The sequence below is a fragment of the Stigmatopora argus genome, chromosome 19 (genome assembly GCF_051989625.1).
Source record: "Stigmatopora argus isolate UIUO_Sarg chromosome 19, RoL_Sarg_1.0, whole genome shotgun sequence".
NCBI lineage: Eukaryota > Metazoa > Chordata > Actinopteri > Syngnathiformes > Syngnathidae > Stigmatopora > Stigmatopora argus.
Window position 1 is genome coordinate 13,145,645 of NC_135405.1, and position 14,805 is coordinate 13,160,449.

Consider the following 14,805-nt stretch of genomic DNA (forward strand, 5'->3'; position numbering starts at 1 on the left):
ATAAGAAAAATATATAATTTAAAAATATATATATTTTTGGGTTGCCCTTAATGGCGATAGACAAAAAAAATACTAGATTGACATAAAATAGATATTTTTTTAAAATGTGTGTTTTTAAAAACTCTAGATTTTACCCTTAAAGGTCCCATTAAATGGTAAATATGTAAAAAAAAAAAAAAAAAAAAAATCTACCATCCAAAACAATGGTATCAGGGAACACCCCCTCCCCTTTGTCTTTTAGCAATTCTGGTTGTGACATCACAACCAGATTTTTTTTTAGCGCTGCAGTAGCTAGCAGACGCTAACAAAATGACAAAACTATCTGACGGCAACAAAAAAATATTGCTAACATGACCGTAGCTCATTCTGGATGTGATGTCATCTTCTCGTTGGACATTTTTTTAGTAGGCGGGGCCAAGTCATTTTCAGATATGAAGACTAATTTCACGAAAAAATAATTTTCTGTCCATTTTTAGGGATGGATTTGTATCCAAATATGGTTTTAAAGTCACTTGCCGTAGCATTTCCTAGCATCGTCCTTTTGAAACGATCCATCCTTTAGCCGAAAGTCGTCAAACTGGGCGGAGCCTGACAAATTGAAGTTGACGCCTGCGATCCGAGCGTTAAAACTAAAGTGTCAGGACTTTGCAACCTCCTTCAAGTTGACGTTTTTTAAACGCACGAGCGCGGCAACAAAGTAAACGGGCCGGGAGGGGAGATGAAATATAAATCAAGCGCCCCCCCTCCCCGGTGAACAGGTGGCCGAGAGGAGCGAGAGGTTGCGCGCTAACTTGGCTGTCATCGTGTTTTCCCACAAAAACGCGCAGCCTTCCAAAGCCAAAGCGCCGTGAATTATACATCTATGGCTGGAATTCTCTCAGAGGAGGCAAAGTGAGAAAGGGGGGAGGTTGGGGAGGTTGGGGGGGGTCCCCGCTTTTGGCTCTCGCTCGCCTCTCATTGGCTTTTCACGCCGCGTTTTATTTCGTCGCTCGACGTTGATGTCGCTCCGTCGGACGCGGGCGCGGAAAAAAAAAATGGCGAGCTGGTGTCAAGGGCCAGCTGGCCTAAACTGGTCGCTAGGTAAACGAAGACAACAGAGTTAAGGAAGTTAAGTTGTTTTGTTTTTGTTCCATAGGTGTCTAAATCATGCGGACCCCCAGATATTACAAAATAATCGTAGCAACGAGCTAGTAGTTCTTGCCCGTAAAATAGTAATTGTTACGCATAAACTAGTAGTTCGTGTTAAGGTGCTATGAGTAATTTGCTAGTACAGTAATCCCTCGAATATTGCAGTTAATGTCTATCTATGTGTATGTATGTATATTTATATATATGTATGTATATATGTGTATGTATATATTTATATTTCAGCAACACACTCATTTATTAACTTATCTATTACCTATTTATTTATGTCTAAAATGTCTTTCTGTGTCTGTATTCTCACCCTCCACCACAGTGAAATTTCCTGAATACGGGATGAATAAAGTAATGTAATGTAATCTAATCTAATCTAATCTAATCCTAATCTAATCTAATTCCAATCCTAATCTAATCTAGACCAGATATGTCTGCGATAAGCGAAAAATCGCGAAGTAGGGTCACTCCTATTATAACTTTTTTTGCTAAGTCCTAGTAGCAAAAGTATCTTCTGCTAAATTTCAGCATGGATTTTCACATTTTTATGAACTTTTAAAATAATAATAATAATTTGTAATAATTAATAGCAGAAAGAAATCACGAAGAAATGAATTTGGGATAAGTGAAGTCGCGATAATCGAGGGATTACTGTAATTCTTGTGCACAAGCTAGTAGTTCAATGAGTTACTAGTTCCTGCGCACTAACTAGTACTTACTTCCTGCACATGAAATTGTGCGTGGGTTTTCTCCGGGTACTCCGCTTTCCTCCTGCATCCCATAAACATGCACGCTAGGCTAATTGGATGCTAAATTGTTTGTTTGTCTGCTTGTGCCCTGTGATTGTCTGGCTACCGAAATAGCTATTACCAGGTTAGCCTCAGTTAGCTGGGTTAGACTCCAACACCCTTGTGAGGATAAGCGATAAGGAAAGAATGACTTCTATTGTGGCCCCTGATTTTATCCTGTATTTAGTACTTGATGTTTTCCTTAGTTGTAGCTAAAGAGCGGCACCCGCCATCGGCATTAATCCCCCTGGAGGGAGTTGAAAAGGTCCCGGAGTGGCTCGGCCTCCCAAAGCCGCTACACGTCCCCGGCTAATCTGTCCGGGGGGCCGTGACCCCCGCGTCCCCCCCCGCGGCGGAATAAAAGGGGGACCTGAGGCCGGGATGACAGCAGAAGTCTTGCAAGGAGTTCAAGTTACCGCATGTCATAACAACAAGAAGCTACTGTTCCCCCAGCAGGTTCCTTGCCCCTTTTGTCTTGGAGCCCTTGAAACTGAATATTAGCATGAGAGACGGACAAGGCGGGGGGATTCGGCTGGGGGGTCAGTGGGGGGCGCCTCGTTTCATGTTGCCCTCGCACAAAAAAAAGTCACACGGAAGATTTCGCTGGACTTTTTTTTTGCCTCTATTTTAATGACCCTATTCATTTTTCATCTGATTTTTTTTCTGCTTTTAATCACCTTGTCTTTAAGTTCAGTTTAAAAGAAAATCCCCGAGGATGATGTAAAAGAGTAAAGTTGTCATGGAAAAAGGGGGCTGTCTTTAATCAGTCTTGTCATTTTATTTGAATTTTTTTTAGGCAAAAAAATGTTTGCGCTTTGTCACCATGCCATTGAAAAGAAGTTCCTCCTCTTTAATCACTTACAGACTGTCTTATTTAAAAAAAAGTTTTTTAAATGTTTTAAACTGTTTTATGTTTTATTTTTAATGTCAAGTATGAAACCCTGTTGTCATTCAAGTTCATTTTGTCTTTAAGTCTAATTTGACTGATTTTGGTCTTTTTTTTGCAGAAAAGGATCTTTTCAGCCTTCACCTGACAAAAACGCCACCCAAAGAAAAACCACTGACCCTCTAAAGAATGCAGAAGCGACACACTGAAACGCATTAGGTAAGAAATTTACCTTTTAAAAATGATGTTCTATTAAAAAGGAACCAAAAAAAGGCTAAATACCAGAAAACCTGTCGTTTCAAAATCATGAAACAACAATAAGTTTGTTTTGTCTACTTTGAGTCTAATTTTACTTTTTTTGGTCCTTTTTTGACAGAAAATGATCTTTTTAGCATTCATCTGACTAAAAACACCATCCAAAAATAAAATGACCCTCTGATGGATGTGGAAGCGACACACTGAAACGCATCAGGTAAGAAAATTACTTTTAAAAAATGATTGTCTATGAAAAAGGAACCAAAAAAAAGGTAAACACCAGAAAACCTGTCATGATGTCATGAAACAACAATAAGTTCATTTTGTGTTCTTTGAATCTAATTTGACGGTTTTTGGTCCTTTTTTTTTACAGAAAATGATCTTTTTAGCCTTCATCTGACAAAACCACGACTCAAAAAAACTACCCAAAAAAAACAGTGACCCCTTGACGAAGGCGGACACGACACCCCCAAACGCATCAGGTAGGAAAATTACTTTAAAAAATATTCTCTTTAAAAAACAAACCAAAAAAAATGCGTAAATGCCATTACAATAATGAGGCGGCTAGCTTAAACCATTCTTAAAAAAGCAAACATTTTGCGCGGTGGACGTAAAAACGCACTCGTAGGGGCACTAAAATACCTTGAGCCAAAAAACGACGAGGCGGCTATCTTAAACCAATGACATCGCATCTCAAAAAACAAACTTTTTTTAGCGTAAAAGGCTAAAACGCAGAGGCACTAAAATGCCTTTGGGCATTTATCTCCCATCTCCCTTTTACCCCCAGCTGCACTTTCCTCTGTCACTCACGGCCGGCCCCCGACAAAGGGCGGCGCGGGGGGGCGCCGGCCCGATCCTGGCGAGGCGTAGAACGCAAACGGCGGCGCTTGACGGACGCTTTGTGTCCCGCCCTTGAAATATTCATGGCCCGGGTAGACTGGTGACCTTTTCACCTTGGTCGCAGGTCACCCGCACTGCGCCGCACCTTCACGTTGGCGAACTTATTTATTTAGACGTCTCCCACCGTGATGCTAGCCGGTTCTCCCAGTTCCAATGTATTGGGCGTGTGTTGTTGTCAAACGCAGGTGATGATGAGTTAAATACGAGGAAAGGGTTAAAGTGCTTTTTCAATTTTACTCGGTGCTGTTTTTATTTATGAATTCAAATGTGAATGGGGGAAAACTTAAATCGTATTTGATAGGGAGATATTCTCTTTTCTGACCTTTGACCTCATTAAAGGTAAGCCGCTTTTCCATTTTTAAAATCATAAATCCATATCCTGCAAGTTTGATAATACTTTAGTTTGTTCTTGAGTTATTCTCAATGCGATCAAGTTTAATTTTCTTTGTGACCTTTGACCTTGTGAGCCCAAAATGAGTGACCTCTTGCGTTTTTTTTAGGCTATTTTGGATAGCAAATGCTAAAATTGTTTATCTTTGTATAGCAAATAATCCGAAATGTGATGTGACGTTCTTTTTGAAAAACCTGAAGATCATAAGACAAGTTATAAATTTTTTGCATGTTTAAAAGTCATCCAAAAGCATAATTTGTAAAAAAAAAAAAAAAAAAGACCAAATTTTGCGTAAAAAAAAACCAAATTTTGCGTAAAAAAAAACCCGACCAAATTTTGCGTAAAAAAAAACGACCAAATTTTGCGTAAAAAAAAAAAACAAAAACAAATTTTGCGTTAAAAAAACAGGCAACTTTGAGGTATTTTGTGTTTATGACGTAAACCTTGCAATGAAACTTTCTGAGGTGAGAGTTTATTTGTTTTAGCTCTGCGGGTTGTGGCGCCTTAAAAAAAACGCATTTTCTTTTGTAAAAGCTTTGAAAAAATTAACCCGGCTTTAAATTCCTAAACTCCATCTTTTGACTGGCTTGTTTGAAGGAATCGGAGGGGGGGGGGGGGCGGGATCCTCGTGGGGGAGGAGGCGGGGCATCGCTACTTGGCGCGTCGCAACTTTGACATTCCCCCGGGCGATGCGTGTCTCGTTAACAAACGCGGCGGGATTCTTTTAACGGGAGTCGATGAAGCCCCCTTTCCGCTTCCCGAGCGCTCGCCGATGCCATTGAGCGGCGGGCGAGGGGGGCATCGGGGGGGGGAGTAGTGGGAGTCAGGGGGAGGGGCTCTTTAAAAAGCCCGCTTTTAAGCGCACTTGGATATCAATACGGCCGATAGTTTTCCACGGCAGATCAGAGCGCGCGGTAAATAACCGAGGGGAGTGGTTGTCACGGCGTTGTCGGCCGGGCGGGCCCGCCTCCTTTCAAAGGCGCGTCTCCCCCAAAAAGGGGGAGAGGCGCCAAAGCGGGCGAGACGCTTTCAAGCGTCTTTTTGTGCAGATGTCACCAGCTGTTCCCCCGCACGGAGGCTTCCCGAGCGCCCGACGTGGCCCGCGGCCCCGTCCTCGCCCACCTTTCAAGTGTCAATCAGCGGGGACGCGGGACGCGGGACGCGGGAGGCGGGAGGCGGGGCTCCAGGGTCAGCGTCCTGAGAACGGTGCCAGCGATTCCGCCATCGATTGATCCCTCCCTCCCTCTCGCCGCCCCGTCCGCTCGATAGCGGAGAGGACGGAGCCAGCCGGGCGCAGACAAAAGAGGCCCTCGGGCAAGGTTAGCCAGAGATCACGCGCCACCGCTAGGCTAGCGCTAGCCTCCGCGTTAGCGATTTAGCGATGGGGCGAGCCGACGTAACGCAAACAACGTGTTACTCCCCTCCTTGATTCGATAGAACGAGCGTGAGGGTGACCGGGCAATTGATGGTCAGGAAAAGTCACGCGCGGGGGGGAAGGGGGCGGGGTTTTAGCGGTTTGTGGCGTGACCGACGCCCGGGCTAAACGCCGCCATTTACTTTGTGACCCACATTCGCGGCATCGGCCGGAAAATGTGTCACCGGATCAATTTCACGTTCTGACGAGGTCAAGTTTGCGTTTTTGTGGGATAAGTTTCGGGTTTAAATGCGATAAAAGTGAGAAAGTTGGAATTTAAATGGGATTTTTTGCGTGATCATTTTAATTGGAGGACGCCAAACCATCACAACAAAATTTAATAATATATTGAATATATATAGAGAGATTTTAGGAGGGTTTTTCGCTGCACTTTTTTTTTTATTGGCCAAATATTTTTTTAAATATCAATTAAATTTGCCCTTTTATTTTTCAATGTAAATAAATAAATAACAATATAATGTTTACCGTTTCCCTTTTTTAATTCAAAATCTTTAATGTTTTCTATTCAAAGGAACAACTTTTTAAAAATAAAAAAATCTGAATAATTTTTCGACTTCATACAACTCAAAATAATTTAAAAAAATATCAAAAATATAATAATTTTTACTCCAATTTTTTTCAATGCAAATAAATCAACAAAAATAGTTTTCCCCTTTTAATATATTTTTTCCCTCTTTACCACTTTTTAAATTCAAAATATTTAATATTTTCTATTCAAAGGAACAACTTAAAAAACTGAATAATTTTTCCACTTGATACATCTCAAAATAATTTAAAAAAATCTAATAAATGAAATTTATACTCCCATTTTTTCAATGCAAATCAACAAAATTAGAATTTTTCCCGTTTTCCCCTCTTAATATTGTTTTTCCCCTCTTCACCACTTTTTTAAAAGTAAATAATAAAAAATACAATATAATAATGACGACTAAGAGGCTTAAAAAGCGGATTTGCGCCAATCTTATCGTCTTTAAACGACGCACGGACGATCGGAAAAGTTGTCGATGAACCAGTGGATTAATTTTAAAGAAGCCAGACGAGGTCAAGCGCTCCGACCCGTAGACAGGAAGCCAAATAATCCCCTCGCCGCTAATTACGCCGCGCCTGACAAAACAGGCGGCTTTGGCCGGCGGACCCTCGGCGCTTCTCATCGTACGGCGTAAAGTAGGTCTATCCACGGCGCCCCCGCGATAACCTCTGCGCCGTAAAACAAAAGGCCTTTGAAGTGCGCGCTGATTTATGAAGTGAGATGGGACGGCGGCGGGGGTCGCTCGCCATCGTTGACCTGAGCCTTTCCTGCTGGCCGGCCGGCGTCCTATCCGCAAGAGGACAAACGCTTTCATTCGATTGCATTCGTAGCGAACTACTGTTAGCTAAAATGCTACGACAGTATGAGTGAATGTTTGATTTATTCAATATTATTATTATTAATATTAAAAATTACAAATGTGTATATGTCGCATTGGAGTGTACGTTATGTAACATTGTACAGTCATATCTTGAGATACGAGCTTACTGCGTTTCAGCATCGAGCTCGTATGTCAATTTAATCGTATCTCAAAACAACGTTTCCCATAGAAATGAGTTAAATACTAATTAAAAAACACCCAATAATAGGATATTACAATGGAAAAACATATTTTTATTGGTTGTAATTTACCGTCTACTAACAGTGGTTATGATGTTTAATACTAAAATGAAACATTATTCAGTACAACGCGATGAGAGAGAGAGAAACCTGACATATGCACTCGTAACGTAAACTTTAAATTGAATTTAAATGAACTTAGATTCCTATACACACACTTAAAAAAAGTTTTAATCTTAATGTATTCCAAAGCGTACACTACTCGTATCTCAAGGTAAATATTGGCTCGCAATTTTACTCGTATGTCGGGGCACTCGTATATCAAGGTATTACTGTATGTTTAATAGGGAACAATAAAAACTTTAATAATATTTAATTTTAAAAAAATTGGGGGAAACCTTTGCCTAAAAAAAACAGCATAAGACGTTGTTGGCAGGCTTAGGAAAAATATGGAAAATATTTTGACTCTTAGTCCAGGAATAAATAAAAAATAAAAATAAAATTAAACCACTAAAATACTTCACGACAATAAATAAATGTAGAAAATTAAAATTCGTGTAAAACAAGTCTTCTTATTTTTTAAGTTCTTGCTAGCTTGGATTAGCCCAAACAGTCCTTTTAGGAAAATACTGTCTTATTTTGAAACATCGGCTTCTAGAAAAGAGAAAAAAAACCCTAATGCATCCCTCGTTTGCTTCCATAGGCTACTTGACTTTTTGCCAGGCCCAAAATAAAACCTTAATGAAGGCGACGTGTGCTTTCGCGTCACATTGTGAGGGTTTAGCGAGCCCAGCTGCTGTGTCAATGACAGGAAGCGCTTTATATATAGAAGACTTTTATTCTTTTAAATATATTTAGCCGCTAACTTCAAAGGCAATCTCAAGAAACGGCCACTTGGCCAATCAAAAGTCCCTCGTAAAGATCCTGACTGTCAATCAAAAGCACTTGCATTTTAAAATGCATTGTGATTAATTCCGACCAATTGCATTATTTTTTTTGCTGCAGCTAATACGCCACCGGTTGCGCAATTCCATTTTCCTCCACGCATTAAAAAATCTCTTCTAATCACCCAAAAATGCCGTTCTGGCATTTCCCATCCCGCGTATCCTCACCAGGCTCCCGGGGGTGCCGGAGCCTATCTCGGCGAATCACGGGGGGGACACCCCGAGTTGGTTGTCAGCCAATCGCTTGGCGCGATGACATGAACAACCGCTTGAAATCACGCTGCTTGCATTTTAAAATGCAGTGTGATCAATTCCGACCAATCGCGTTATTTTTTGGCTGCAGCTAATACGCCACCGGTTGCACACTTTCATATCCCCCCACGCATTAAAAAATAAATCTCTTCAAATCGCCCAAAAATGCCGTCCAGTCATTTCCCATCCAGGGTATCCTCACCAGGCTCCCGGGGGTGCCGGAGCCTATCTCGGCTAATCACGGGGGGACACCCCGAGTCGGTTGTCAGCCAATTGCATGGCGCGATGACATGAACAACCGCTCAAAATCACGCTGACGTGAAATGGGAATCGAACCCAAGTCGGGCAGAAAAACCACTTATCCACCGAACTGCTCAATAATATTTTTTTCTCTCCAGAAGCACGCCGTCGTCCCCCCGGCGACCCCGTCCCGCCATCGAACACGTTAAAAAAAAATCAAGAGCGGTTTCCTCACGGGGCGCTCTGGTGATTCGGGTCTGACGCCCCCCCCCTCGGCCCCCCCCGTTTTGGCGGCGCCCTCCCGCGAGCGTCGAAAAATAGCAGGAAACGTATATCTGTCATTGTCCATTGAGGAGATCACCTGTAAGGAAACCCCACGGCCAAGCGAGCGCTGACACAATCGTCCCCGCCGTGCCCAGAACCACATCCTGGTTCCGGCCCAGACGCCACGGACCGTACAGTACCGTACTTCCCGTGCTACACGCGCGGTGGCGTCAAGGGTCGATGGTCTCGGGCCCCGACGTCGGGGGAATTCCCATGAAATCATGACTGTTTTTTTGGAGTGGCGGCCCCTTCAATGGAGAATTGAGAAAGTTAAACAGATGGCATCACCCGTGTTTTACAAACTTTGTTGGCGGAGAAAAATCCCCGATAAGGACTAAAATAATGAATAGCTCTGGGAACGGAAGGTCCTCGAAGGCCTCACGGCGCTTGCTAGCCGAGAAAATCGAAAATAATCATTATTTTTGAACTCTAGTGGCATATTTTATTTTCCCAATGTAACCAACATTAAAGCAAAAAAAATAGCCTTTATTTTTGCAATTAAGCGAAATTAATAAGTCTGGTGATCATAAACAAACATATTTAAAAATAGTTTCATGTCCATTTCATTTCTTGGAAAATGACTGCTTGATTTCTAATCATAAATAAATACAGGAATTTGTTAAAACCTAATGTACAATCATAAAACATACTATAAAACATGTATCAAAGTGGCGGCCCGGGGGCCAAATCTGGCCCGCCACATCATTTTGTGTGGCCCGGTAAAGTAAATCATTTCTAGAGTTTCTATATTAGGATCAAATTCAAATGAAGAGTATAGATGTATATTAAATTTCCTAATTTACCCCCTTTTAAATCAATAATTGACATTTTTTAATCCATTTTTTCTGTGTTTTTAGTTCAAAAATCATTTTGTAAAATCAAAAAATATATTAAAAAAAAAAAAGCTAAAATAAACATTGTTTTAGATCTATAAAAAAACTGAATATTCAGGTCTTTTAATCCAGTTCTTTTAATCCATTTATTAAAAAAAAAATCTAAATACTATATCTAAAATGGCCACGTGAAATCAAGTTGACGTTAAAGCGGCCCACGAACCAACCCGAGTCTGACACCCTTGTTTAAACGATACATCCGTATACATATTAAATGATATAAATAGATATTTACTGTAAACTATATAGATGCGAGTGCTTGACAAAAAAATAACGACATGATAAAATGAATATTTTTTATAGTGCGGTCGTTTTTATTTTTTCCTTGATGCACATTTTATAGCACGTTTAAGACTCCCTTTCCACAAAGTAATGTTACGCAAAGACCTAAAAGTTTCCAAATTGTGCCGCCCCGCCCCTCCGACTTCCCGCTGACGTCGCTTTAAAAAAAGCGATCTGACCTGGCCCGACTTTGCCCGCCGCGCTACCTCACGTCACCCCCGCCGCCCGCCCATTGACGCCGAAGTCTTCCTCGCGGCCGAGTCAGCAAAGACGGCGTTTTTGATGTGGCGGCTTGTTGTCGCGTGCTGTTCTTCCCGTCGTACAAAGAGCGGCAGGAAATGGCGGCCTCCGGGGGCCCCCGGGATGGGATCCGGGAACCCGGGCCGGAATCTGGGGCAAAACGTGGCACGCCAGGAGATGTTCTACAATTGTTTTCCCCGCCAAAAATACACTTTTCAATACATCCTTTAACTCGCCTATGGCTCGGGAGCCACACATGGCTCTTTTGATGGGTGCGTGTGGCTCTCGACTAAACTGTGAGCAAAAAAATGGACGCTACGTCTAGCCGCTTTAATCTTTAATGAAACCTTTCTGCGTGCTAGCATCCCATTTATTAGCATCAGGCTAACAATTTTGTTCAAAGAAGAGACTTTTGCTACTTCGCTGATATGACTAAAAATCTCAATAATTAATATTTAAAAAAAGAAAAGAATAAATAGCTAGATAAAAAAATAAATAAATACACAATAAATACAAAATAAATAAATACTGAATAAATACTAAATGAATACTAAATAGACACAAATTAATACAAAATAAGTACAAAATAAATACAAAATAAATACAAAATAAATACAAAATAAATACAAAATAAATACAAAATAAATAAATACTCAATAAATAAATACAAAATAAATAAATACTCAATAAATAAATACAAAATAAATAGATACAAAATAAATAAATAAGTACAAAATATTAAAATAATAATAATAATAATAAATAAATAAATAAATAAATATTGCGTGTACCCTAACCCTTTGCACACAAGTCTACGGCAACGCGATGAATGGTGATGACCTTTTTAAATGTGTCTCGTTTTCATGATTCCTAATGAGCCAATTACAAATTCCGATGGACGCCTTGGGATGCGACTCGCCACTTCTCGGCCGATTTGTCTGTTTACGAGCAGCGTTTCGACACGGGCAATTAGCGAGCAGTTGTTCCGTCCCGTCACCGCAAAGCACTGGAGACCCTCCGACCGTCTTTGGATCGGAACCCCGCCCACCGGCGTCTCTCCATTGTCTCGCGCCGCCGCTGCCGCGCCTGTCAGCGGCGTGTCGACTCGCACATAAGTAGAGCCCAGCGCACGTCGTTCCTCGTTAAACGTCGGCGCGCCCAAGACATTTAAAGCCGCCAAACAGCTGAGTGTCAAAGGGCTCCGGCGAGCGCCCGCCGGCACCCCCGCGGACACCCGAGGTAGCGACGGCCCAGACGCGGCGGTCCGGCCAGCTGTCGTAACTTCTCACTTGTAGAGTAGGCGACCGTGGCGTGTGGCGAGGATCTACGACAAGTGCGGGTGGAACAATATCGGCGTCTCTGGCCATTTGTCCCGGCTTATTAATAGCCGCTCGCGTGTTGAATTAGACGGCTAAAGCTCGGCTTAAGTGCGGGTGTCGCCGCTATCGAAGGGAGGACAAGGGCTCTGAGTTGAGTTTGGAGGAAAATCAACTTTGGTTGTCATATTAAGTGCAAGGTCAAAGGTCACAGAGGTCAAAATCGTATTTTAATTCGACATAGTTGAAGAATGAATCAAGGGATTATTATCAAACTTGCAGGATAAAACCATGTAGTGCCAGCCTCTGTTTGCTTTGTCATTGGCTGGCAACTGCTGTTTGCCGGGATTGGCTCCGGCACCCCCGTGACTCTTGTAAGGATACAAAATATTCCAAATGATGTTTCTAATTAGGAATATATACATTAAAGGTATGGGAAGGTTTTGAAAAATTGGATGGTGAAGGCGATTTCCAAACATTGTGAGCCACACAGACTGTCTGTCTGTGTGGCGACCCGTGACCGGACGTTTCGTCCCCAGACCATTTGGTCCCCGGACGTTTGGTAGAACGGGCGTTTGGTCGCCGGGTTCGCTCGCTGTCAAATTACGACAGATAGTTTACAGTTGATATTTTGATATTAAAATCACTCTCTCTCTCATGATTATAATTTTGAGAGCCGGTTTCCACAGTAACAACCCGGCGACCAAACGTCCGTTCTACCAAACGTCCGGTCGACCAAACGTCTTTTGACCAAACGTCCGAGTATCGCGGCGACCAGTCTTGGGCGATCTAGTTAGGTTCCAACACCCTGCGTCCCTGAAAAGTATTGAAGATAGATAGTTGGATAGAATTTTCTAGGCGTTGACCGCAAAGCGTCGCACCTTGACATTAAACTTTCTCAGGTAGCAGTTTAATTTAATTAAGACCAATGGACGTCGGCATCCGTTTCAATCGGCCCGAAATGCTATTTAGCGTGAGATGGTCCAACCTCGAGGCCCCGGACTTGAAAGTCCTTCCTCCAAGTGAGCGCGCAAATCCGTCTGGCCGGCTTCCATTGCGCCGGCTGGCTTTTTTCAGGCGCCCGCCGGTGACATTGGCGTATTTTTTTTTTGCGTCCGACTTAAGCTCCAGATGCTGAGAGGCTCCGAGGCTTCGAGGCTTCGAGGCTGAGAGGCTCCTTGCCCTGGCACCGCTGCAACGGGGCCAACGAGGTTAATGCACCCAGGGAGCAAGAGAAGCAACCAGCTGTTGGCCTTCTAATGTTTAAAAACCTTCCCTCCCTGCGTCTAAATTCTATTCTTTCCGCCGCCAAACCCACCCCGGCCCCCCACCCCAGCCGCCTCCCTCCATCAAAGAAAGGAAAAAAGCCCGGCCGGCGAAATGCACTCAAATGGCTAAACATCTGCTGGGAGCGTTTGGGCGCAGCCCAGAGCGTCTTAACTCCTCCCCAGCAACAATGCCGGGCCATTTTCAGGGCTCGGGACGACGGACGGGGACTTAGACGGAGATAAGAGGAGATAATGGCCGCGGAGGGGGGGCGGGGTGGGCGAGGGGGGGGGGGGGGGGACTTGGCGTGGCGGTGCGGGCGCAAATGTACCAGCGGGGAGGGAAAGGAAGCTTTACGGGAAAGTGCTCGGGGAGACAATGTCGCCGTGTTGAAATGCTAATCTGGACGTGGATCGCTTCTGATAAAGACGCCCGGGCGGGACAGGGGAGGGGCTCGGATTGACCCCAAACCGTGGGATGCTGTGTGGGATGGATTCTTTTAAAGCCTGGCGGGCCAGTGGGCTTTTCTCAAGACGGACTAGAAAATGTCGTTTTGGGAGAAAGTGCTATGGTGGTTTGGCTGGGAGGGTTTGGGGTCGTTTAGTGTTGATTTTGAGGCGTTTCGGGGTCACTTGCTGTTGATAGTGAGTTGGTTCGGGTTTTTGTTTCATTGTGATTTTGGGCGTTTACTGTTGATAGAAGGTCACTTGTAATTTTACATGTTTTTGAAGTTGTTGTCCATTCATTTGGGAACATTTGGGGGTCACTTGATGTTGATAGTGAGTTGGTTCGGGGTCACTTTCAGTTTTTTTCCCACATGGTTTCGAGGGAGTTACGGTTCATAGCTGGTCACATATTTTACGGGTTTTCAAGGTTGTTGCCCATTCATTTGCAGGCATTTCGCCGTCGTCTTGTTGATTTTGAGGCGTTTCGGGGTCACTTGCTGTTGATAGTGAGTCGGTTCGGGGTTTTTTTTCATCGTGATTTCAGGGTTTTACTGTTGATAGCAGGTCACTTGTCATTTTACGGGTTTTTGAAGTTGTTGTCCATTCATTTGGGAACATTTCGGGGTCACTTGCTGTTGATAGTGAGTTGTTTTGGGGTCACTCAGTTTTTTTTCCTCATGGTTTCGAGGGATTTACTGTTGATAGCAAGTCACTTGTCATTTTACGGGTTTTTGTAGTTGTTGTCCATTCATTTGGGAACATTTCAGGGTCACTTGCTGTTGATTGACAGGTCACGTCCTGCATTTTAACACATCGAGACTCTTCCAGTGTTGCTCTTTTCGTCCGTCTGTGAATTAGAAGTCCAATCTGTTGGACCTAGGACAGACGGCAGCCAATGAACATGCCTCCGTTTACTGTTTATAAGTTAAGTACCTTTGCCATTTTGGAAATAAAGTAGAAAATAAAGGTCAAAAGTGACAACCCAAAACATCTGTTTATATGAATTGAAAGCTTTATTGTCATTGACAAACATGGCTAGTATAGCGCCCCGTTTAGCGCTTTTCTCGAGTCTCTCAACTCCTGGGCAGCTGTCAACGTCGTCGTCATCGTCGTAGTCATCGCGGCGATCGTCGCAAAAGCCACAAAAGGCGGGGAACAATAGCCGGGAGTCAACGCCGTCCCTTTGAATAGGCCGCCGCGTCGGCTTTCTTCGGCTTTTTTT

At 43.2% G+C, this 14,805-nt stretch overlaps 1 protein-coding gene across 6 annotated transcripts in view; it reads left to right on the forward strand.

Moving 5' to 3' along the window:
• The window catches only part of LOC144064294 (uncharacterized), a 97,743-nt gene that overhangs the window by 44,662 nt on the left and 38,276 nt on the right, over window positions 1-14,805 (forward strand). For all 6 annotated transcript variants that reach the window (XR_013296756.1, XR_013296758.1, XR_013296755.1 and 3 more), the window contains 3 exons: window positions 2,933-3,030; window positions 3,188-3,283; window positions 3,440-3,548. Coding sequence is in view for 1 of the 6 variants with exons in the window: in XM_077586703.1 (XP_077442829.1) it covers window positions 2,933-2,997 (65 nt within the window). In the remaining 5 variants the exon portion in view is untranslated. The remainder of the gene's footprint in view (window positions 1-2,932; window positions 3,031-3,187; window positions 3,284-3,439; window positions 3,549-14,805) is intronic.